At 35.6% G+C, this 24343-nt stretch overlaps 2 protein-coding genes across 5 annotated transcripts in view; one reads left to right on the plus strand and one right to left on the minus strand.

Annotated features, from left to right (window-relative positions):
• The window catches only part of LOC132108155 (zinc finger protein neuro-d4-like), a 58642-nt gene extending 46505 nt beyond the window's left edge, over positions 1 to 12137 (minus strand). The window contains exon 1 of one of the 3 annotated variants that reach the window (XM_059514735.1): positions 11181 to 11593. In XM_059514735.1, coding sequence (XP_059370718.1) covers positions 11181 to 11188 — 8 coding nt within the window. In that variant the 5' untranslated portion in view covers positions 11189 to 11593. Of the gene's footprint in view, positions 1 to 463; positions 529 to 11180; positions 11594 to 12008 lie in introns of those variants that run through there. The other 2 variants (XM_059514736.1, XM_059514737.1) reach the window with 2 other exon arrangements.
• A 1222-nt stretch (positions 12138 to 13359) lies between these two features.
• On the plus strand, positions 13360 to 23725 carry si:ch211-11n16.2 (zinc finger FYVE domain-containing protein 1). Of its 2 annotated transcripts, none has more exons than XM_059514738.1 (11): positions 13360 to 13598; positions 14778 to 15282; positions 17112 to 17329; positions 18607 to 18713; positions 19054 to 19162; positions 19799 to 19896; positions 21187 to 21304; positions 21388 to 21558; positions 21638 to 21827; positions 23047 to 23145; positions 23247 to 23725. In XM_059514738.1, the coding sequence occupies exons 1-11, from the start codon at positions 13482 to 13484 to the stop codon at positions 23477 to 23479; spliced, it is 1965 nt and encodes a 654-aa protein (XP_059370721.1). In that variant the 5' UTR covers positions 13360 to 13481; the 3' UTR covers positions 23480 to 23725. The 2 variants fall into 2 exon arrangements, with proteins under 2 accessions (XP_059370721.1, XP_059370724.1); XM_059514741.1 differs by lacking the exon at positions 13360 to 13598 and adding an exon at positions 14328 to 14505.
• Positions 23726 to 24343: the final 618 nt, after the last annotated feature.

The following is a 24343-nucleotide window of genomic DNA, read 5'->3' on the forward strand; positions in this document are numbered from 1 at the left end:
TTTTCTATACCTACCAGATACAATACTGTTTTTGTTGGAAATTAATTTTTTTTTTTTAAATGGCATTTCTCAGGTTTTGGAACCAAACTCTTCATTTATATATATATCTTCATATCAAGATTCATTTATATATATAAATCTTCATATGAAGAAAAAAAGAAAGTCATACAGGTTTGGAACACCATGAGTAGATTACTGCATTTTCAATTTTGGATGAATGCCCTTTAATAACAGCAAAGGAAACCCTAAATTAAATAAAAAGAATAATTACTCAAGAGTTATTACAAAATTTAAAAAACAGAATATGTTTATTGTCTACTGACAAGGCTTTCAGAAGACTTTGGAACAGACAGAATTCTGCTAATTGACCAAGCATGCCGATGGTGATAATTTCAAAAAGACCAAATACCAGCTGATTAATTGGCCTGGCTGATATCTGGGTCTGAAACTAGGATCTGGATACCTTGACTCTGTTTTCAGATTTGCCACACGAACAGCATGAGGCAGCAGCGTGCTGCAGTTTTACAGCTGAAAGGAAAAGCAGTTACAAGAATAGAAAACGGAAAACACGTCTTATTGCCTCTTTAACTACATTACCGAGAGATGCATTATTTGCAGTCATTGTATTCAAGCTATATGAGAACTCCAGAAACATTAGGTATCTTGGAAGAAGGCTGACAGAATGGAGAAATGGGTGAGGTTAGCTAATATAAGAAAAATCAAGAAGAGGAAGCAAAAGCCAGAAGCAACCAAACCAGAGTTTGGCTTGTGTGCGGGCAGAGCCAGCCAGGAATGCCATCCACAGGGAAAAGTGTGTTACCAGTATGCCATGAGGAAGCACTCTCACTTTTTTGTGTGTAAATCTATGCTTAGAGGGAGTGAAAGGTCAGAGAGTGTGTGTGTATGTGTGTTTATATATGTGGCAGTGTGTGTGTGAATTTGATTTTAACCTTCATATAGTTGATGCTGAGTGTTATGATCTCACTTTGATCTAACTGACCAATGAGACAGCATAGCAGGAAGAAAAATGCACATAGTTTGGTGCCCATTTCTGATTCATACAATAGATTTTGTGCATGATAGAACTGCACAGCAATACAGTGATGCTTGAATATGTATGGTAGCAACATTAACTTTTTTGAACAACTCTACAGTTCAGAATGTGCAGATACTTTATGTATTGGTTAATCCAGTAAAATATAGACACGTGTAATTTTACACGGGGCCTTTTTCATCAATTTATTGTTTATATATATATATATATATATATATATATATATATATATATATATATATATATATATATATATATATCATATAATATTTAAAGTTGTATGTAAATTTGTAAATATATTTATAATTGATTTCTTTGCATTGTTCACATTACTAATTTACATTAATTCAATATTTCTCTAAACTATATATATATATATATATATATATATATATATATATATATATATATATATGTGGGGGGGGGCTGTTTTTGTGACATATCAGGACACAACTCTGTATAATGACATGGGTATGACACAGGTATTACAAGGAGAGAGTGACTTATGACGACATAACCCATGTCCCCATTTTTCAAAACACTTATAAATCATACAGAATGAGGTTTTTTGAGAAAGTAAAAATGCAGTTTCCTGTGAAGGTTAGGGTTAGGTGTAGGGTTGGTGTAGGGCCATAGAATATACAGTTTCTACAGTATAAAAACCATTATGCCTATGGAATGTCCCCACTTTTCACAAAAACACCTGTGTGTGTGTGTGTGTGTGTGTGTGTGTGTGACCCTGTCTGTAAAATCCAAGCTAAAGTCTCAAAATCTATTTATGAGATAACAAGCATCAAAGTTTGATTTCATCCATAATTTTCACTATGATTTCAATCTTTGACATGGCCTTACTCAGTCAATATTAAAGATATAAAGATTATATTACAGAATGTTCTACATCTTCATGAAGGATGATTTTATGTAGAAAACAGTAAAGCATAATATAATTAATGAGTAAATAATTGATTCCTTTTTTTTTTTAGCAGTCCTCATCCTCCATACATGACTATTGACTTATCACCACAAATCTGGCAAAACCTGACATACGCAGACAGAATGCAAACAATTTCTTCCAAATAACTGAAATTAAAAGTGAGTGTCTGCGGTATAGACTTGGCCCGAGACTTGAAAGCCTTGGAAGGTAATGCGTAGCAAAAAGACACAAATGCAAAGCAACTCACCCCTGAGGTTCACCCCTCTGCCCCCTCCCCCCTCCGCCTCTTTCTAGTCTGAGCACAGAGCCGTCAAGCCCCCTTCTCCATTCCATCTCCTCACTCCTGTGTGTGCTGCTAGTGGAACAAGTCTGGCTTTCAGTAGTAAGTTGACAGCTGTAGAAAATGGCCGCTCTCAGTTTGTTTGCTTTTTTTTCACACAATCTCATTATATTATTCTGTGGCGGTGGCCTTGAAAGCTGTGAAACGTGTCTTGCTGGAAAACGAGAGAAAGCCGGCCATATGGAATGCAGTCTGAAAGTAGGCCGAACTCTGTGAATTCATATTTTCTCGATCAACACTGTTCCCTGCAGTCCTCTGTGTAATTTAATCACAGCTCCTTGTGTCAGAGGTGACCAATAATCGATTGTGGATGACCACCTATGGATTTCTTTAATAGAAGCGAGGGTCCATGTTTATTGTGAGGGAGAATTTGGACAAAGGCTTTAATTTGTCAGCATCAGTGACAAATGGAGCGCAGATCTAATCAGATACATCTGAGGGATTTACTCTTGTATTTTCATTACATTTGAGTTTGGTGCACAGTGTAGTGTTGCTATATTGGCAACATATATCAAAGCAAAGGCTAATGAAAGAAAGTATCCAATTTATAATCTACTTTCTTAGAGCTCTTTAGTAGATGCCGCCCACTTAAGAGCCCTTTTTTTGCATCTAAAGCCTTTAAAGAGAACTGTCAACATGCAAAATCCTGTAATAAAATGTGTTGGCATTGATTCAACGATTACTTGATACGATATGAATGCATGCATGTAATAGCCACTTACAATTTACACAAAGCCAGGCTGACGCATACACACACTCACATACACACTAGCTAAACAAAGGAAAACAAGAACCTCAAGAACAGGATGCCTTTTCCCCAAACCAAAAGAGAAAGAAAAAAAAAGATGATTGGAGAGGAGCGCATAGCTTCCAGCATCCACACTGTCACTCCTGTGCAAAGCTCAACTATGACCCTCAAAAATAGAACAGCCTCCAAAATTAGCTCTTCTTCTGTAGCCTATTTAACTGAAACCAGTGTGGAGGCAGAGGGAGATGTTGTCCAAATATATCTTAAAACGTATTGGTGTATTCCTCATTATACTCCCTAGTCCCTTCACTAGCAGAAAACTCCCTACAGTGCCAATTAGTCTTTATTAACAGTTGTCCTTTTGAAAGGTAACAGAGAGCTCCCTCTAGAGGCTGCACTGTGTCAGTAAAATACCAAATCCTGTTGAAGAGAACCATCAAGTTACTGAATGCAAACACACACACGCTTGAAGAATCAACCACAATATATTAATTTTAACAGAACTTAGTAATCCAGAGTCACAGAAATAACGTTTAACACCATAATTTTTATACTAACAATATGTTTCAAAGATACGCAATAGCTCAAAACACCTGTATTTTGTTTATTATGAAGTATTTAAATATTCATATGACCTTTTCAACAATTGGTCAGTGAAAGTAGATGCTTAACCATATCTTCTAAAAACAAACATTCAACTTAAACTGTCATTGTATGATAGTTCTTAAAAAACATAGGAGTTGGGCCTTTAAAGCCTGTTTAAAAAGTCATAAAGTGCACCATCTTCAATGAATTTGCCAGTTAATATTTTAAATCTTCTATCTTTATAGAAGCATAAACTCCAGAAAAAAATAAAAATAAAATAAAACACTGCAGCAGTGCCAGATGGTAGTACCATAGACTGAATGATTTCCATATTCAAACGAGCAGTGCAGGATTCTTCAAAAAGTACTATGGTACTTCTTTATAAGTGGATCTCAGCGTTACATGTGGGTGTAAGGACTTGTAACCATGCTGAATTGCTGTGGCTGGTGTCACTGATGTTGGAGGCTGACTAATATGTTGATGTGGCCCACGGTATTTCCATGAGCTTAGGACTGTTGAGAGAGGTTATTGGCACACCCATCCCCCACCAGTACTGTAGATTACACTTCGCAATAGCAACCTCCTCGAGCACCTCTTCCCTTTTCGTCATCCGCCCCGCTACCCCTCCCTCTTCTTTTTCACTAGACTACCCAGTCAAATGATTTATCTCATTTCTTTCTTCATCTGCCTCTGTGCCTCTACAGATGTGCTGGTGCATTTCCTCCAGCCTGCTGAAGACTAGCTTACTGAGGACTGCAAGAATCGCAGCACATTAACAGATGCATAGTCAAAACTCAACCCTGCATTAGCCTAGGCCAAATGTTACATAAACATTTATAAATCTCATCGACTTAACAGGAAGTGCATGTTGATAATGTTGGACAGTGGATAGCCTGTATTCTTGGACTAAGAGCAGGTTTGCACAAAAACGATTGTACTAAAAATGGAAATATTTTTCTTTTGCATTTTTTAAAAGTTTTGTGTAAAGTGAATTGTGCACTTGCGTAGATGACTAAAAAGCTGGTTTGTGCATGCCAGGCCAGTAGTTGGTGATGTCACTTTGTAAAGAAAAACTACATATTTGCGCACATACACATTCCTATAGACTGATCATGTGATACGCGGACGACGTCACCATTTTCAGAGATTTGCATTTTTTAAGTTTACATGGAGTCGTTTACTTTCATCATTTTTAAAAACGTACATACTGAAACTCATTTCAAACGTTCGTGTTTTTAGGTCTCCCAAAACATTGTTCTTGTGTAAATGATCAGCCAAATTGCATACAATATATATATATATATATATATATATATATATATATATATATATATATATATATATATATATATATATACTGTATATATATATATATATACTGTATATATATATATATATATATATATATATATATAAAAAAAATTTTTTATTAAAAATGGCCCCCTTAACATTCAAGTAAAGAAAGGTATCGGAACACCAAAAAAATTAATAGCTAGATCAATATAAAATTAACTTGTCATGTCTGTTGTACAAACTGTTCTGTCACTTGCCAAGTTTCAAATTTTCCAAGGATTGTCTTCCGAGAAAAGGTTTAGCGCATTACAGTGTTTAACCATACAGATTATGTACAAGCTAACTATATTGCAAGTACTGACGCAAACTTTTAAATCAAATATCAAATATCGCAAGTACTGACGCAATCTTTTTAAGTTTTTCTTTAGTGCATAAATTCTGTAACAACACTTTTACTCACATTCGTATGCTACTCCAAGTCTGAATGAAATTAAAATACACCTTATTTATTTATTTATGCATGATTCGCGCAATTATTATTATTTTTTTTTTTTGGGATGTATGAAAATGTCAAAACTCATTTTTAGAGGCTTGATGGTTGCTGAATATACAGCATACCACTGAAAGATAGCAAATGCATTGTAAAGCTTTATTTAAAATAAACCTTTTTTTAAACTTTAAAATAAACTTTTACACAGAATTTACCAACCAGGTTAGCGTTTCTCACAACTAGTGTGAGATAAGTTCTATCATAACCACCCTTGGAAGATTTTAGCATGGAAATGGATATGACAATATTAATGTATTTGGTTTTGGCCAAATTGATCTGCTGCGCTGCTGCTGAATTGCTGCTGCTGTTGGTTATTGCTGTTGTTGTAGACTATTGCTGCTGCTGCTGCTGCTGCTGCTGCTGCTGCTGCTGTAACAAAGCAAGTGCAGGGCCCATTGCAGATCTACTATATACAGGAAAGGTGGAGCTGGGGAAGGTGAAGGGTTTCAGGGGAAATCTGAAAGCACGCTGCAAAATGCTCTAGTGAATGCTAAACGGTCATTCAAATGTAAAGCAATTTCATTGGCTGTGCATGCAACATGAACCATTCAGCTTGTGCCAAGTTGTTTAACGCTTTGAATATCATCAATTTGCGTTAACGATCCATCAGTCTGTGGGTTTTATGACATAAAAAAAACATCTGTCGCTATTTCTGTTCCAATGAAACTTTAAAGCGCTGTTCTTCCGTAATGTTCAAGGATGTGTTCAATCTATACATATTATATACAGTAGCCGAAAAGAGATCTTTTAAAATGGAGCAATTACATTATAACTCCAGAGATGGAGAAGGAAAATAAAGATGCATGGTAACCTCTTTATTTGTATTAATGCACTTTTTCTTGACTATAAATGTTTCCAAATTAGGAGGAACAAACTGACATTTATTAGACAACAAGCTGCACATATAAAGCACTAGTTGTTTGCTCTGCATTATAATGTCACCTCATGCTGCAAAATGTTGGTACCAGCTTACGTATATGTTTGTTTGTTTTTTCATAAAAGTTGGAAGTCTATGATTTTACCCTCAACCACCATCAGTGGAAAATTCATCCTAGTTCACCAAGCACAAAACCAAAGGATGCACAAAGCAGCATGAAATTAGTTCCATATTCATCAGCATCACCTTGGGGAGGAGTTTGAGTTTTAAAAAGTGTCAAAACATCTCATTTGTATGCAGAACCAAATGAACTTTTTGAAACGTACTCGCCAAAAGTGTTAATGCTGAAGATGCTCAATGAATTTTCAGAGATTGTCTGCTATAGACACCTGCGTTCTCCGTGGACCACGGTGCTCGCAAACACCCTCACTCAAATGGAATACCCAGGATCCTTCATTGCAGTAGAGAACCATATATCCTCAGAGGCATTTGTCTGCTATATTGAATTGCCCTGCTGTGTTTGCTGGGACAGGCTATGTGTTCACATAAATCGTTGCCTGTGGTGTAACATGGACCTGATGTCCTGCTGCATGTTCCACTGCTTGAGAAGACTGCAGGACTGACAGGGATGCTTACAGGTGCACTTAATACGGTTATTTTAGTAGGGTAAATCCCATTGCTTATTACTCTTTATATAATACATATCACATTCGCACTGCACAAAATACATATTTGGGGACCTATCAACTGATTTGTGAGCATTCACACACCGTACACTCTGGAACTTGCCCTCCACCTTGCACATCTTGCACAATGCTCTTCGAAGATCGTATTTAAGCCTTTATGTTTCCCTCTTGGACCATCTATAGTTTCCTTTAAACAAGTATTCCTATGGATCTCCAGTGAAAATGGCTAGTGGGACAGTTTGTCTGGTAGAGAGATGAATATTTCGACCCTCTGCACTTTAATAATATCTGAAATCTAGGGAGAGGATCTGTCTACCTAATAAAGGCGAAAGAAGAACAGCTATAAATCTCCTCTGATGGACCCACATTTAGCAATGGACTATTCCATGCATTGCTCTTCTGCTGCAAATGCATGTTCTGATTCATACTGACACACACACTAGCATTCAGTACAAAGTACACACAGTCTCACGAGGCTGAAGATCCTCATGAACATGCAAGTTTTAGATAATATATATATATATGAGGGATATTTTCTGTTTGGCAGTGCTAGCCACAATCATTATTTGTTTAAAGTGCTGCCCTATAGGCGATCTCACTTCAAGCCAGCCTCCGATTGCGTTATGCAGTAAAACCACTGCAGACCACCAGCTCAACATATCAGTGAGATCGAAAAACAAAGTCATTCTCAATCAAACAATGCTTTTGCAAGAAGAAGATACCTCAAATAGTGTGGCTTTGTTGAAGAGAGGTGTGATATTACTTTCTGAAGTCATAGGGCTTACAATTTTCACCTGGCAGATGATAAATTGGGTGAAAAAACCCATAGACTTACACTGAAGGAAGGGCACAAACAATACCGAAAGTCTAGAATATTACAGAGGTTTTAGGGAGTGCATTTCTGACTTGAGCTTGTAAGAAACCAACAAAAACACTGGGAATAAGTTATAGTATATTTAAACTTTTAAATGATGAAAATAAATCACATTTGTACTGTACACAGCATCCACCAGCCCAATTTCATGATAAAATGTAACATTTTTTTTATTTCATATAGATGCATATCATGTTTGTATTAATGCAATAATTTGCATCATTTTTTGCAATTAAAAAAAAAAGTATGCCCCAAATTTAATCATCAGTTGGGCATTTTTAATTAAATAAATAAATAAAAAACATGAATGCCCCCCCCTTACCCATAAATTTACCTGCCAGTTTGACATAAGCAGATTGTGCAGAAACAAAATTCAGTTCATTTTTTTTTTTGCTATAGGACCATATAGACAAACAGGAAGAAAGGGGATGGGTTTGGGAAAGGTCCTGAAGTCAGGACTCAAACTCAGGTCACCCAATATTCAACATGCTGGAGCACAGCCCACAATGCTATCTGCTCCGACAGTTTTTGTGCTTACAAACCAATGAATTCTCTATTTACAAATGTAGGTGCAAACGTCTCTTTGAAAAATGCATTCTAAAAATACAAAATAATGATACATGTATATCAATATAGTTTCATGACTTACCATATAAGTTTGATAGGAATTCTAATGTCAAGACATTTTTGCAATAGCTTCAAACTTCCTTTACTAAGATTTTCACACCGACAAGACTGAGTCATCAGGAAGCGACACCCTCCCTCTGTCTTCCTCAGTCCACATCTGATGATCTTCCCATAAGGTGTCTCACCTCCCGAAAAAGTGAAAGTGAGCACGCCACGCTTCTCTAACCTTCTAAACATCTCCTAAGTTCAAGTGCAACACCACAGTGCACTACATATAGGATATAGATGCTAGCAGTGCACTATAAGATCCCTGAGCAACAGTTTGATGACTGACAGTGAGTTAGGTAGCTTTGGAGAAATAGGTCATAGAGCTAAAAATACCTATCTGTGTCTCTCTCTCTGTCTCTTTATCTCTCTCTCCTCTTGAAGACAAAGAGAGTCTCTCTGGGAAAAAAAAGTGAGTGAGTGAGTGAGTGAGTGAGATGAAGAGAACAGCCCACCAGTCTCAGAAGAAGAAAAATGCCCTCATAGAATTGCAGCCGCTTATGCAAACAAACATTAAAAAGGGCCTGAGTATAGAGATGGGGAGGAAGGATCTAGAACTGGGTGACAGTCTTCAGCTTAAGAGCGACAGTGAGAAGAATTATATAGATCTCATTTTTCTCAGATCAGCGAGGCAAAGCGGAATAACTATCCAAGAAGTCCGCATTCCGCATCCTACGAGATGACTAGAAGAGACAGGACACCATCACTTTAGGAGATAGCGGAAGATAGAGGAAAAATAGAGACAGTAAGTGAACCTGAGTAATTACTAGAGAGGACCAGAGAGACTGAACAAAGAGAAATACGCAACGAGAACGGTGGGAAACCTATTCCAAATATTCAAAGATTCCCAATGAAATGCAATCATTTTAGTGACGGCATGCCAGTTAGCAGATAATCAGCTATCAAGGCAGGCATCATTTAATCGCCTTCTCTTCAAAATGAGTGATTTCTAAAAGCCAGTAATGTAAATTAGATTGGCTCCTCAACTGATATCTCCTCAAGTACTGCACTTTAACTGGGTTCTTTGAAGAGGGTTATTGAAGAGTGTAACATCACAGTAATTCAGACGCTGATTGCAGCCCCTCTTTCTGTTCATTCATGTTTCTCATGCAAATATCTCTAAATGCACCAAGATGCACACCTGACCTTGTACATGACTAAAAACATCCGTCAACAGCAACGTTCACCTCTCGGGGAAACTGATCAAACTGAAGAGAACCCAGTAAGATACCCCAAGATTTGTCATATGTGAGTTACTTACATGAGTCACTGAATCAAAACTGCGGCTCTACAAAATCCACAGCAGTTTTAGTCCTTTACTGAAAGGTAGTAGATGGTGCTACTGAAGTTAATCAAGGTCCAGTGATATTCATGAAAAGTCTTAGGCCTATAGCCTAACACTTTACAAAAAGGTTACCATCAGTTAAAATTAAATTAAATTAAATTAAATTAAATTAAATTAAATTAAATTAAATTAAATTAAATTAAATTAAATTAAATTAAATTAAATTAATGCATTTAGCGGAAGCTTTTATCCAATGCGACTTACAGTGCATTCAGGCTATACATTTTTACCTATTTATTTTTACCTAGTTAATGCATTGACTTATAATGAGTAATAATACATTTGTTACAGTATTAGTTAAAAAAAATACTTATGAGTTCATGTTATCCCAGGTTCATTAAAAAGGCTAATATACTAAGAGATAGGCCTACAACTTTGGTTTAAATAATGTATTAGTAAACGCTGAAACTAACATTGGTCTTGGTTACGTCAAGGCATGGCATTCAGGAAAGTCACGTGAGGCACGAACTGTAAGTAGGAAAGCACGTAAGCTATATTTGCAGACATGTCCATACACACTTAATTTGTCAAGTCTGAATGCATTTATTTATTTGACAAAACATTTGTCTGAATTTAAATTATGTCATAACTATTCGTTTGAATAGTCTATGCGTAGCAATAGTAACCAACACCCGATGTTAGTTCACGTGTAGCCTTCTGTATTTTTTTTTTTATACATTGTTAGATACTGAAATGATATAATTTGTCACAAGGTTAGAGTTTCTTACCTCATAAAACCTAGCTCGTGTCTACTGAATGTGTGCACGCAATACTGAATGTGTGCACGCGCCGCTAGTTGCACGAGTGAGAATTTATGTCTCGTGCGATCATGCAAAAAGTCGTTTCATTCAAAAGCTGATATATATATATATATATATATATATATATATATATATATATATATTACATTCCACAAGCTCTGTAATTTGGCGTGGTTGTGTTTTGGTTGTTTTCCGACGTAATGCACATTTTAGATTTGTTTCGTTTTTGTAAACGTGTAATTTTATATATAATTAAATATCTTATATATAAATAGCCTATATAATTTTAGGTTTGCTTTGGGTAACGGTTTAACCCGCAGTAGGCTACTGTGATGTTTTTGCTGGGTCCAGGTCGGCAGCAATCGTGGTTGTTACTGTAGAGAGAGATGCAACCTCCCGGGTTAAAACCCGGCACAAGTGCAATTTCCTCTTTATCAGATGCCTGTAAAAGCTACACTCACATATTCATGCCAAATGCAAACACATATCCCCATTCGAAAGGTCCCCGTCTGTAGCAGACAAATGTAAAGCAATTTTGGCACTGTACCCGTGTGGCGTCTGCGTGCCGCACGCCTAAAAAATGTGTCAGTGTGCACAAAGGAATCTAATGGAAACTTCACAGAATGTGCACTGATGCAACGGCGCATAAGAGATATCAGATGTTGCACGTCACTAAAATGTCATGTTTAAGCATGCATTTGCTTCCGAAATAACACTTAGAAATCATATTCACGGATGCACGTAATTTGTGCAATCTAACGTGTGCGATCAGCGCGTGCAATGTAACCACTGAAAACCTTCATGTAACATTTTCCGGTTCTGGCAGTTTGCACCTAAATGTTATCCCCTGACAGACAGCACACCGGTTCATTTTAGTTTGACGTAATATTACACAAAAGCAAAAGCAAACATGTTCAAGTATCGACGTTTCTCTCGAGACTCGGTGACCAGTGAACTCTCCGATTCCAGCACCAACAACTGTAAGTTCCTAGTGATCGATACTGACCAGGGACGCCGGGTCAACATTCTCCACATTCCTCCATATCACTGTGCATATGCAGAAATGACACGCGAGACTCTGCACTTATAACATGTCATATTTGCCCAGATGACAAAATGTCGTCGCATGCATTATGATTTATTGCATTTCAGCACGCGTTCGTAGTGCAAACACGTCGCCGGCATTTTACACTTTTAAAGATGTTTGTATATTTGTGAATCAGACCGAACAATGTTTGTTGCCTGACATGTATTCCATAGCGCATAAAAACAGAAATATTTTTACTTACGATTTCAGAGGATTTTGGACCACTGTGGCCATTTTGATATAGAATGATACAATGTAAGACTGCAGATCCCCGGTATTGTACATGTAATATAGCAGCAATTTCAATTTCATTCATTCTCTGGGGCTGCGGCTGGATCTGCCAGCCAATAGGAGCGCGACTGGCTGTCGGTCACTGAGGGGAAATGTAGTTTTTAATTCTCTGATGGCTTCAGGAGACAGCGGTGCGCGTACTACAAATAGCACAATGCACTGCGGTTAACTGTACACTAGTCCCGCCTTGATGTTGGATGGGCAAGCCAAAACATCTACTGTAAATACAAGGTTGGATTGCTGGACTGTCTGTCAGTATGTTTGCTCTCATGTTGGTAGTTCCCTATAATTCGTAAATAATTGGAAGTATTTTTAGAGCGCGACGGGCAGCTATGAAGAGCGATGAAGTCAATATTTATTTTCTTAGTATGCACGTATTATATTATATCTATTAGAGATAATCTATTATCAATATCATTATTACATAGCAGCTTTATCCTGCTATATGTGTATATATCACTAACACACTTCATTTGACTTCTGCTGTGAGCTCAAAATAGTTTTCATCTTCTAGATCTAAACCACAAACAAACTTTTCTGCATTTTTACATTTTCATAAATTTCTTATTCAGAAAAGTTTCTTACAGTCTGGCCTTAAAACATGCTAAACCTGAGTAATATTAATGGACACAATAACAGTAAAACTATTCTGATATGTGTTTTTATTCTGCTTATGCAATAAGAAACATTTACATCTAAATGTTGTGAATATCATCATCCAGACTGACCTCTGATAGAAACGGAATGACTGTAAAGGGCTCTTCAGTCCAGTTAAATGCAATGGCGCCACTTTGAAGGCATTATGTGACATGTGATATTTATAGATCCCCGCTAACAAATATTTAATGAACCTTAGCAAGCTCTGTGGAATGACTGAACACAAATGTCCTGTTGATTCATAAGGGATTACTGCAGAATTGGTGCATTTTTGGGGGGATTTTAGAGTTGAGCTAATCTTTAATTTAAGATATTGCACTGCAATATATACTAAAATTAAATTTAAATATCAGTGCTATTCTATTTGCTCCTACCAAAAGTTTTTTTTTTTTTTTACTAAATTTACAAAACTTTGATTTTCTAATCATACAATAATGAGCTCATGTGAGAACTTTTTTCATGGAGACTTGTTTTTATTGACCTGGAAACTAAAGTGTAAACTTCTGTTTCATGCACACAAAGACTGCTATGATCATAACAGCCACTAGAGGGCGTCAAACTGCTCAATAACACACAATGAAGGCGGCTGAAAGAGTAGCAACAGCGCCCCTTTGCGTCTAGTTGGAAAATCGAGCAGCGCCAGCAGCACAGTTAAAAGTCCTGGGCTGGGACAGTTGTAGTCTAAACTAGCCTTCCAGAGAATTGCAATGGTTTATAATCTTTTGCCATGTCTGAAATGCTGCTGAAAGATCTAGAAGAGATTTCTCTCGGGCCTGTTAAAATGGACGAGCAGAAGGAAGATGGACGGAGTTTTCTCCTGGTGGACGAAAACGAAAGCTTGCAGGTTTGTTTTTGTTAGCTTCTGTGTTAGCCATCAAGCTATTAGGTGAACAGCACATGTAGGCTCTTAGTTGTTTTTATACACTTTGATATGTCAGTTCACGAGCACGCTAATAACTAAGTATGGTCTGTGTAATTAAACGTTATATAAGAAACAGATTAACTAACTCTAAACTGTCAATGTGATCGCATCATAAGGAAAGACTGTCTTTTGATAACATTTAGGGATCTTTAGACTTTGATCAGTGTTGATTATATCAAGGGTTTGTTTAGTTTTTGCTTCAGCAGATGATACATCTGTCAACACAGTGAATCAATCACATTGAATGATCTCAGTGCTGTATAAGTTACTGCTGTTATGTTATGGCTTTAACATGATATTCAGATCTGATGTACTTTGGTAATACCAAAGTAGCAGCTATTCGCTGTGATCTATGAGCTAGACATCTTACAATGACAGTGTCTTTCTTAGGCTAGTTTATAGTGTTTTCAGGAACCAGCCAAAAAGTGATCGATTGCTGTCACTTTGCGAGATTGTTACTGTATATAGAGACCCCAAAATGAAACTTCATTATGTACTTACACTTTTGAGGTTTCAAGCCCTTATGACTTTCTTTGGTGAAACACAAACAGCAGGATGACTCATTCATCATTCATGATGACATAATCGTCATTTAAGGTGAACTGTCTCTTTAAGATTCTTACAAATGGTGATAGACGGACAGACAGATAGGTCTGGCAAGCATCCAAGAGAGACCATCAACACAGAATTCTGCAAACTCATTGTGAAATTACAGGAGAAAACGTCCAATAGTCCACACAGGCCAAATTAGAATAAAAATTCTGCATGCATCTAAAACAGAATCTCCCAGAATTGCTGTGTTTGAAAGCATTAAGAACAGGATGTGCAGGTGGGGCCTGTATATGTTAGAGGTCTTCTGTTAAACATTGTGATCTCCAAACTGCAAATGGTTTAATTTGTTGTATTTATATTTATATTGGTTATATTATATGGTTCTATTTGCATAATTGCTTCGGTAGTATGGAATTGAAACTGAAATGAACTGAATTGGTAAACAGGATAGCTAGATAGATAGAAAGAAAAATAGATAGATAGACACACTGATAGATAAAGTGAAAATTGCTGTAAACCGGGTCTCTCTTGTACTCTTTCTCTCTTCAGGTGAAGAACGAAGCAGAGTTTTTGCAGAAGTTGGGCTGCAGTGCTGCTCAAGGAGTCAAAGTTCTCTCTATCTTCGGTAACACGGGCGACGGCAAGTCCCACACTCTCAATCACGTGCTTTTCAGTGGTGAGGAGGTGTTCCTCACGTCCCCTTCTCCGTCCTCATGCACGGTGGGCGTGTGGGCCGCTTACGAGCCGCGTCTGAACCTGATCGTGCTGGACACGGAGGGCCTGCTCGGTGCCGCCAGTCAGCAGAACCGCCGGATGCGTCTGCTGCTGAAGGTCCTGGCCGTATCAGACGTGGCCATCTACCGCACGCGGGCCGAGAGGCTGCACAACGACATGTTCCAGTTCCTCGGCAGCGCGTCAGCTGCTTACCTGAAGCACTTCACACCTGAGCTCCGCGCTCTGTCTAACCGCTGCGGGCTGGACGTGCCTCTCTCCAGCCTCGGACCTGCTGTTATAGTTTTCCAGGAGACTGTTCGCACGCTTCTGCTAGGCCAGGGTAAGTCAGAGCAAGCAGACTTTCACTGTTTACAAGGCCTGCAGTGTTTATCAATATGAATACAGCATTTTTCTGATAGATGTTGTTGCCAAAGGCTGTTGTACGACTAGCCTGGGGGCAAAGGGATTGCTGTTTAAACTTGGGTCTGCACACCCTCATGGGGTCTAAACACATAGCCAGGGGGGTCTTTGAAAAAGTCCTGAATTTCAGAATAGTGGAGAATCCCACAGGTAAAACCTAAGTTGTCAGTCAAACCAAAGGCTTTATTTCAAACTGCTTTTGTTTCTGTCTGCTTAGTGATGAGAATTTCAATTTGTTTCGTTGTTTATCTGTATTCAAATGACAAGAGTTTTGAGACATTTAATTTGGGTCAGTAACACATGGGCAATTTCATTTTTATCATTTATTTTTTGTTATTTTAATAAAAAATACATAATAATGTAATGCATACAAACAAAAAATTAAAAGCATGATGAGCATTTAAAAAATTTTTTTTTAAAATTAAAATTCATTTTGAACTGTTCTGATGTCATAATGAAGTTTTTATTTTTTTTGACAAAGCAAGATTGATATAATCATTTATCTATCTATCTATCTATACATATCTCTCTCTCTCTATATATATATTATATTATTATTTATATTATATATATATTAATGCTGTCAAACTATTAATCGTGATTTATCGCATCCAAAATAAAAGCTTTTGTTTACATAATGTGTGTGTACTGTGTGTATTTATTATTAATATATAAATACAAACACATTCATTTATATATTTAAGAGAAATATGTAATTTTATATATATATATATATATATATATATATATATATATTAGTTTTTATTTATTTTTTCAAAATATATACTGTGTATGTGTATTTATATATACATAATATATATACACAGTACACACAGATATATTATGTAAATACAATTTTTGGATGTGATTAATCATTTGACAGCCCTAATATATATTAAATTAATTTTATTTTATATAAAATATACTGTTAAATATTTAAAAACTTTTAACAAACAATTTGTACACTCGCATGTATTCAGTGTGTGAGGAATTAAATGTTTAGTTTTCTTGAAAATCTAAATCTTATGAAACCAAGATGAATATAAAGAGATAAAGATATTACATAAGATATAATACAGTATTGCATCTTCAGGAGCATGATTGCTTCTGTAAAAGGTTGAAGCAATAATAAAAAATATTTTATTAGGACACATTTTCAATATATATATATATATATATATATATATATCTATCATATATATCTATCATATATATATATATATCTATCATATATATCTATCATATATATATATATCTATCATATATATCTATCATATATATATATATCTATCATATATATCTATCATATATATATATATATCTATCATATATATATATATCTATCATATATATCTATCATATATATATATATCTATCATATATATATATATCATATATATATATATATCATTTGTCCAAAAGAGAAACCGAAACATTGGAGGTAACTTAGTGGTTAAGCAACTATTTATCTAATGCAGATTGCAGGAAATTCCCATGACAGGGTGACTCAGGTGTGGAGTGTTACAAAGATCACAATCCTGCTCAAGTATAATTATGCCCTTGGGTAAACTCCAGATTTTCAGCATGCTGTAAATCATAGTACATGAAAAGTGCTGTATAAAAAGCAAAAAAATCTTTAAATGTCAGTAAAACTTTTTTTCTATTTATTTATTTTGAAATGATTAAATTCGTGCCATTCCATGAAGTGTGTCAGGGTAGAGAAATATGGGTTTGGTTTTCTTTATCCAGATGCCTCTGTCCTGGGGCAAGCAGACACACTTTTGCAAAAGCGCTTCCATGACTTGGGCCAGAGCACAGACGCCTTCAGCTCTGTTCAGTACGTGGGCACCCAAACCATCACTCCACCCACAGACTACTCCCAGTTACTGCAGATAGTCAATCAGCAGGTGAACAACACATCCCAGAGAGCCCCGCGCCAGCCGGCCATTGTGTTCAGTGCGTTGCAGGTACAGCAGCTCCTCAAACATTTCTTTGTGTATGTGTGTGTAAAGTGACTCTAAAAAGAATTTAAAGACTAAAAGCTTTCATATTTGGTTTGAAATATTTGGTTAATTTGACTTACTGAAGTGTTGACTTGCATACACAACCGTTCAAAACTTTGGGGGTTAAAATTATTATTTATATATATATATATATATATATATATATATATATAGTAGCTTTTAAGATTTCTGTTTTAAATAAATGCCATTCTTTCGAACTTTCTGTTGAAAGGAAAAAATATATTAGTTTCAATAATAATAGTAAGCAACAGGATTGTTTTCAACATTGATAATAACAAGAAATGTTTCTTGAGCACCAGGTTTATAGTTAATTAAAAGTAAAACCATAAAATAATTATTGTTACTTGAAATTAAATTAATTTTAACTGAAATAAAATACGAAAAATTGTAAGCCTCTTTTATTTCAACATTTTGCCGAGCCAATGATTTTTATTTCCATTAAGCTTAACTACAATAACTATACTAAAGTAAAAAAGTAAAACATTAAGTTTAAAATGAAAACATAGAAGAATAAAAACTAGTGCTGTCAAACAATTAATCGTGATTAATCGCATCCAAAATAAGTTTTTGTTTACATAACATATATGAGTGTACTGTTTATATTTATTATGTATATATAAAAACACACACGTATATATTATGTTTTTTTTAATGATATAATGATAAATATATACATGTAAAATACATTTAAATATTTTACAAATACATAATGTATGTGTGTTTATTTATATATACATAATAAATATACACAGTAAACAAACATATATTATGTAAACAAAAACTTTCATTTTGAATGTGATTAATCATGATTAATCATTTGACAGCACTAATGAAAACTAATTCAAAATATTAATAAAAATCACCAAATCAGCATATTAAAATGTTTGAAGGATCATGTGACACTAAAGCCTGGTGTAATGGTTGCTAAAAATTCAGCTTTTCTGTCACAGGAATAAATTATGTTTGAAAATGTATTAAAATAGAAAATATATATTTTTTACATTGTAATTATATTTTACAATATTACTGTTTATACCATATTTTAAATCAAATAAATGCATCCTTGGTGAACATGGTGACTTCTTTCAAAGACATTTTACCAATCTTTTGAACGGTAGTGACTCAAGTGTCCTAAACTACTTTTTGGGGTCAGTGTCTGCATGTATGTGTTCACCTTTGTCCACTGAGCATGTTTCTGAAAACACGCTTCACTCTCTCAGGCTTTGAGCAACAGGTTCTGTGGCGAGATCTCAGATGACAAAATCAGCATATTCTCCTTCTTTCCTGATGAATATTTCACTTGCCCATCAGTCTGTCTCAGCTGCAAGTAAGTCCAGTCCACACATGCGCAGAGCTGTAGAATGAATGTTGTTTTTGTTTTGTTTTTTACACAAAGGTTGTGTTGAGTGTACTGATGCATAGTGTCTGACGCATAAAAAAATCACATCGACACTGAGCCACTTCATAATTTGATGATTTGCAGTTATAAAGAGCTAGGATCTCTATTCAGCATGCAAAACTAATATATGAAAATGAGATGAACATGCATATAATTAGATTGTTTGTTATTGTTTTAGCTTGTGCGTGACTTAATAGAGCAGTACTCTTCAAGAGTACTTAAGATCTAGTGAATCATAACTAACCTTTTCAAAATCCCATGGCTTTAGTGTTCGGTGTAAGTATGGAATGAACCACCAGAAAGACGGGGTCTCACACATGGCCGATGGATTATGCCAGTATGCCCACCAATACAACAATAAAGTTATCATTTGTAAGGTAAGATCTCACTGTCATGGCTAGTTCTCTAGGTCAGAATTAATCTTTTCAGTTTTGTGTGTGTTTTATTCAGTCATTTGTTTTGTTTAAATTACCATTTTTATTATGATTAGTTGTTTTATTTTGTGTTTTTACTTTTCTATTTTTTATTTTTTAAGTTTTTTATTTGTTCGTTTTATTTTTAAGCTTTTTGTATTCTTTTTTTTTTCTTGTTTTATGTTTTTACTTTACATGTTTTTTTTGTGAGATTTATTTATATTTTTGTTTTTCTTTAGTGATGTTTTGTTTAAATATTAGTTTTTGCTTAGATTTTTTTTTACGTTTTTTTTGTAATATATTTGTTTTACTTAATTTTTTTGTTTGTTTGTTTGTTTTATTTTCCTTTTTTTTGTTTTACTGTTGATATTCACTTTGGCAGTGCCAATATGCAGTTTTCCATGTTAAAAAAAATCAAACTAAATTTAATTAAAATTGATTAAGATTTAATGAGATTTGCCACATTTTTTCTGTTAATTGAGGTTTTAGATTAATCAGTTTGCAAAAAAACTGTCATATATGGATTACATTTCTCAATTTCAAATGAAAGGATATTGAATGGAAGCAAAGGATGATAAACTATTTCTTTTACCCATGCAGAGGTGCTATGAGAGCGGAAAAGAAGTGATCGTCATGCCGAAAACATCTGCCTCCACAGATAACCAATGGCTGGGTTTGGCCAAGTATGCATGGTCAGGGTAAGTAAGATGGTTTTCTTACTGAATTTAGCCTCTGAAGCTTGTCCTCATCTACGCTCTAAACCCTGGACTTGTTCTACAGTAGGGGTGTAAATCAGATGTTTTGTCACGATACGATATCGATTCTCATACCCAGCGATACGATATTGGCTGATGCTTCAAAAACATTATATGATAGGATTTCGATACAGGAGATTGATATATCGATGTTATTATATTATATACCTATTTTAAACAACCATCTACATTTTTATTAACTCACAAATGCAACCAAAATATATAACATGAACATTTACTCAAAATTTTCACATCCTATTCCTCAATTGGGACATTCACAACAACAAAAAATAGGCCTAAACTTTTTTTTTTTTTTTTTTTAAATACGAAAGAAAAATAAGTCACACACAAGATCAGTAATCTTAAGATATGACAATAGTCAAGTCTTCCAGGCTTCTGTGCTAAAATATGCAATGTGTAAAATAATGTAAGTCCTCATTAGGAAACAACACAAATGAGGTACTTCAGTTTTAGGAAAAAATACATCAATGTAGGAATAAAAAAAAATACACCAATTAAGCTGTTAACTTTTTTAATTTGAGACTTTTTTTATTTTATTTTGGCTGCTACTATGGGCTCAGTGCTAAATCTTTTCTACGATAACCAAATTACAAGCAATAACAGAAAATTAATACAATGTAACACAGACTTTTCAGGTTTTTCAAGTAGATCGAAGACATATTCAGGTACAGAAATTTAATGTAAAATAACACTGCATAGTCTTCACGGTATAGATAAGATATGGAGTAATCGTTATAAAAGTTGTTCAGTCAAAATCAGTGAGAGATTTCTTTCTTTGACAGAAGTCTGCTTTCACTTAAAGAGCGAAAGCACGGATCCAGTATACTAAAAATACACATGCGTTTTATTTCTCAACTGTTTACGTTAAGACATTGGCCTAACCGACTGTGTTTACAAGGATATTCACCAAGGCGGACACTGATGTTATTGGGTCGGTATTTGTTCATCAATGCACAAAAAAACGGAAGAGAGCTCAAGTATTAGGGAGCTGTCAATAACAAGCGCTCGACAATTCAGTCAACTATCCAGAGCGTCTTTTACGCTCAGCCAGTCTATCGTCCTAACGTGAGTTTGAACGAGAATGCAAGCGTTAAAGGTAATGCATAAACAGACATTGGTGAAAATGTGGACAGATATCGATATTTTTTGTGGCATCAATGCATCGTATCGTTAGACATTTAATCGATGGATTGTTTCCCTCCTATTCTACAGCTATGTTTTAGAGTGTGCCAGCTGTGGCATCATCTACCGCAGTAGACAGTACTGGATGGGCAACCAGGATCCAGAGAGCAGTGTGGTGCGGCCAGAGGTCAAGCATGTCTGGCAGGGGGTAAGTTGTTTTTCTGTGTTCCCATCCATGTGCTGACTCCATTGATGCTCACAGTGGTTGATGTTGTTTTTACACTTGTGTAGACCGATGCCTTCCAGACAGACCATCAGAATGCAGCTCAGCGGGTTTTGGATGGAATGAATTACATAATCCAGTCAGTGACAGAATACAGCTCAGGCCCAACTAAAGCCGTCACTGCTTGGCTCACAGACCGGGTGGCTCCACCCTACTGGAAACCCAACTCTGAAATCATTGTGAGTTGATATGCCACTTAGGTGAAAGAAAACAAGTTTATTGTTTTATAATGTAAAAATATATTGTTTGTTTGTTTAGGAATGTCTTGGCTGTAAAAGAGCGTTTGAGGAGGCGGAGAGGAAACACCACTGTCGGGCATGTGGGGAGGGTTTCTGTCAGGCCTGCTCCACTCACAGCATGCTAGTGCCCGAGAGGGGCTGGGGCGGCACCCCGGTACGGGTGTGTGATGCCTGTTACCGGCAGGGAGGACCCCAGCACACTGGACAGGGTGAGGACGTCATTCTCTTTTTAAATACACTGTAATGATGCACCAAGTAATTCTTACACTTGCTAAAGTGTTTTGGGGTTGGTCAGATTTTCTTAATGTTAAAAAAAAATCGATCACAAATACAGTAAAACTATTTAGTTTTTTCCATTTAAATATATTTTCAAATGTAATTTGCACAGCAACATTTTCAGCATCAATACTTCAGTCTTTAGCTGTCACGTGATCCTTCAGAAATTATTCTAATATGCTGATTTGGTGCTTTGATTATTATCCAAGCAAAAAATTGCACTTTGAAAAAAATACAAGAAATTCATATATTGCACGCTCCCTCAAATATTGCAACATCTGTGGCATTGTGCTGTGTGATAAAACTGCACATTTTAGCACTTTTATTATGGCCAGCCTAAGGGACACCTGTGCAATAATAATGCTGTCTAATCAGCATCTTGATATGCCACACCTGTGAGGTGAATCGATTATCTCAGCAAAGGAGAAGTGCTCACTAACACAGATTTAGACAGATTTGTGAACAATATTTGAGAGAAATAGGACTTTTGTTTACATAGAAAAAGTCTTAGATCTTTGAGTTTAACTCATGAAAAATGAGGGATAAAACAAAAGTTTTATCAGTGTTTTGTTCAGTGTATACACACACACACACACACACACACACACACACATATATATATATATATATATATATATATATATTAGTCATGACAATTGCTTTTTTTATGTGCTTTGACTTTTTGTTACTATATGTCTGGTTCTCAAACCCTTGCAAGAGTAAAAAGGGTTTCTCACACTTCTTTTTTAGTTCTGCAACAGTCTAATAATTTAGATCCAAAATACTAACAACCAAAAATAACTGTGGGCAGATTTTTGGGACTGTGAAACTCTAATTCCACTAGTTAAAACTAGTTAATGAAAGTTATCTTTTCATTGGATTATTCATAAGGTAAGTCTTAAATTCGTTTCTATGGGATTTTATAACTTTTACGGTACAAATTGTGCTATTGTCCGCATATTTTCATCAGTTCTGCATGTGCTTACTTGTATATGTAATGCATCTTGCAGAATATATGGCCTTGTAAAAACATAAGCATTATTCCCCTGGGTTTTTGAGCTCAGTTGTGTTTTCCAAAACAGTTTTAAATGGTCTCAGTGTGGGTTGCTTACTGGTTTGCTCAGCTGAGACATTACATTCTCTCCCCTGCAGTGGCTGTTACAGAACCCCGGACACTAGTCGCCCGCAGAGTGACAGAAGTAGCTCAGTCCACTCTGGATATGGTCTCCACTGCAGTGGACTTCCCCCTGTGTGAGTGTCACCAATACACTCATACTGTCTGAACTATATTGTTTATGCAGAGCGAGTCTGAGTTTTTTTTTTTTTTTTTAAACATCATGTCCTCTCTTTAGGTTTGGTGAAGGGAGTTGCAAGACCAGACTATTGGATCCCAGACCATGAGATCACCCAGTGTCACAGCTGTACTAAACCCTTCACCCCCAGCATGTCCAAGCACCACTGCCGGGCATGTGGTCAGGGAGTGTGCGGGAACTGCTCGATGAAGACCAGGCCAGTGCCCTCTCGTGGCTGGGACCACCCTGTGCGAGTGTGTGATGGCTGCGCTGACAGCAGGGATTCCCTGTGACCTTGCTGTGCCTCTGTAGTGCCACTCCAATAAATCTTAGTGCTAGGTGCAGGTTGTAGCCAGTTTTCATCCTTAGGCAGTATAATCGGGTCTGAGAGGAAGAAGAAACACTGCAGCTGCACAGACAAACACTCAGGCTCTTCAAAGCATTAGAGAGTGATGACCTCTGGGTTATATTCCATCTCAAAATCAACAGAGAAAAATGCTAAATATGTTGCGTAATTAAAATATTTTATATATATATATATATATATGTGCTGTCAAACCGTAATTAATCACATCCAAAAGAAAAGTTTTATTTACATAATATATCTGTGTGTACTGCATATATTTATTATGTATATATAAATACACACACACTTTGAAATATTTTAAAAATATTAACATGTATTTACATATGCATATATATATATTTATATTTTTCTAATTTATATTATATACAAATATTTAATATATAAACGTAACATATTTTTCAGAATTTTATGCATGCATGGGTGTGTATTTATATATACATAATATACACATTACTCACACATACTATGTAAACAAAAACTTTTATTTTGGATTGCAATTAATCATTTGACAGCACAAAAAAAATTGTATATTATATATATATATATATATATATACAATTTTTTTTCTTGACTTTGGGATGAATAAACAACCCAGAAATGTTCTATTCTTTGTGAGATTTGCTACGGAAATGAGAAAAATAGAGGAAAATAGAAAATACTAATTGTAATATTTTAATAGATTTTGATAGATTCTAGCTATTGACTATTGTGCTGGCACTGAAACGAATTGCCTTCTAAAAGTGCATTTTTGTAAATAATTTGTTGATTAAACATCTTGGTGTTTCTATCC

The sequence above is a fragment of the Carassius carassius genome, chromosome 28 (assembly GCF_963082965.1).
Source record: "Carassius carassius chromosome 28, fCarCar2.1, whole genome shotgun sequence".
NCBI classification, from domain to species: domain Eukaryota; kingdom Metazoa; phylum Chordata; class Actinopteri; order Cypriniformes; family Cyprinidae; genus Carassius; species Carassius carassius.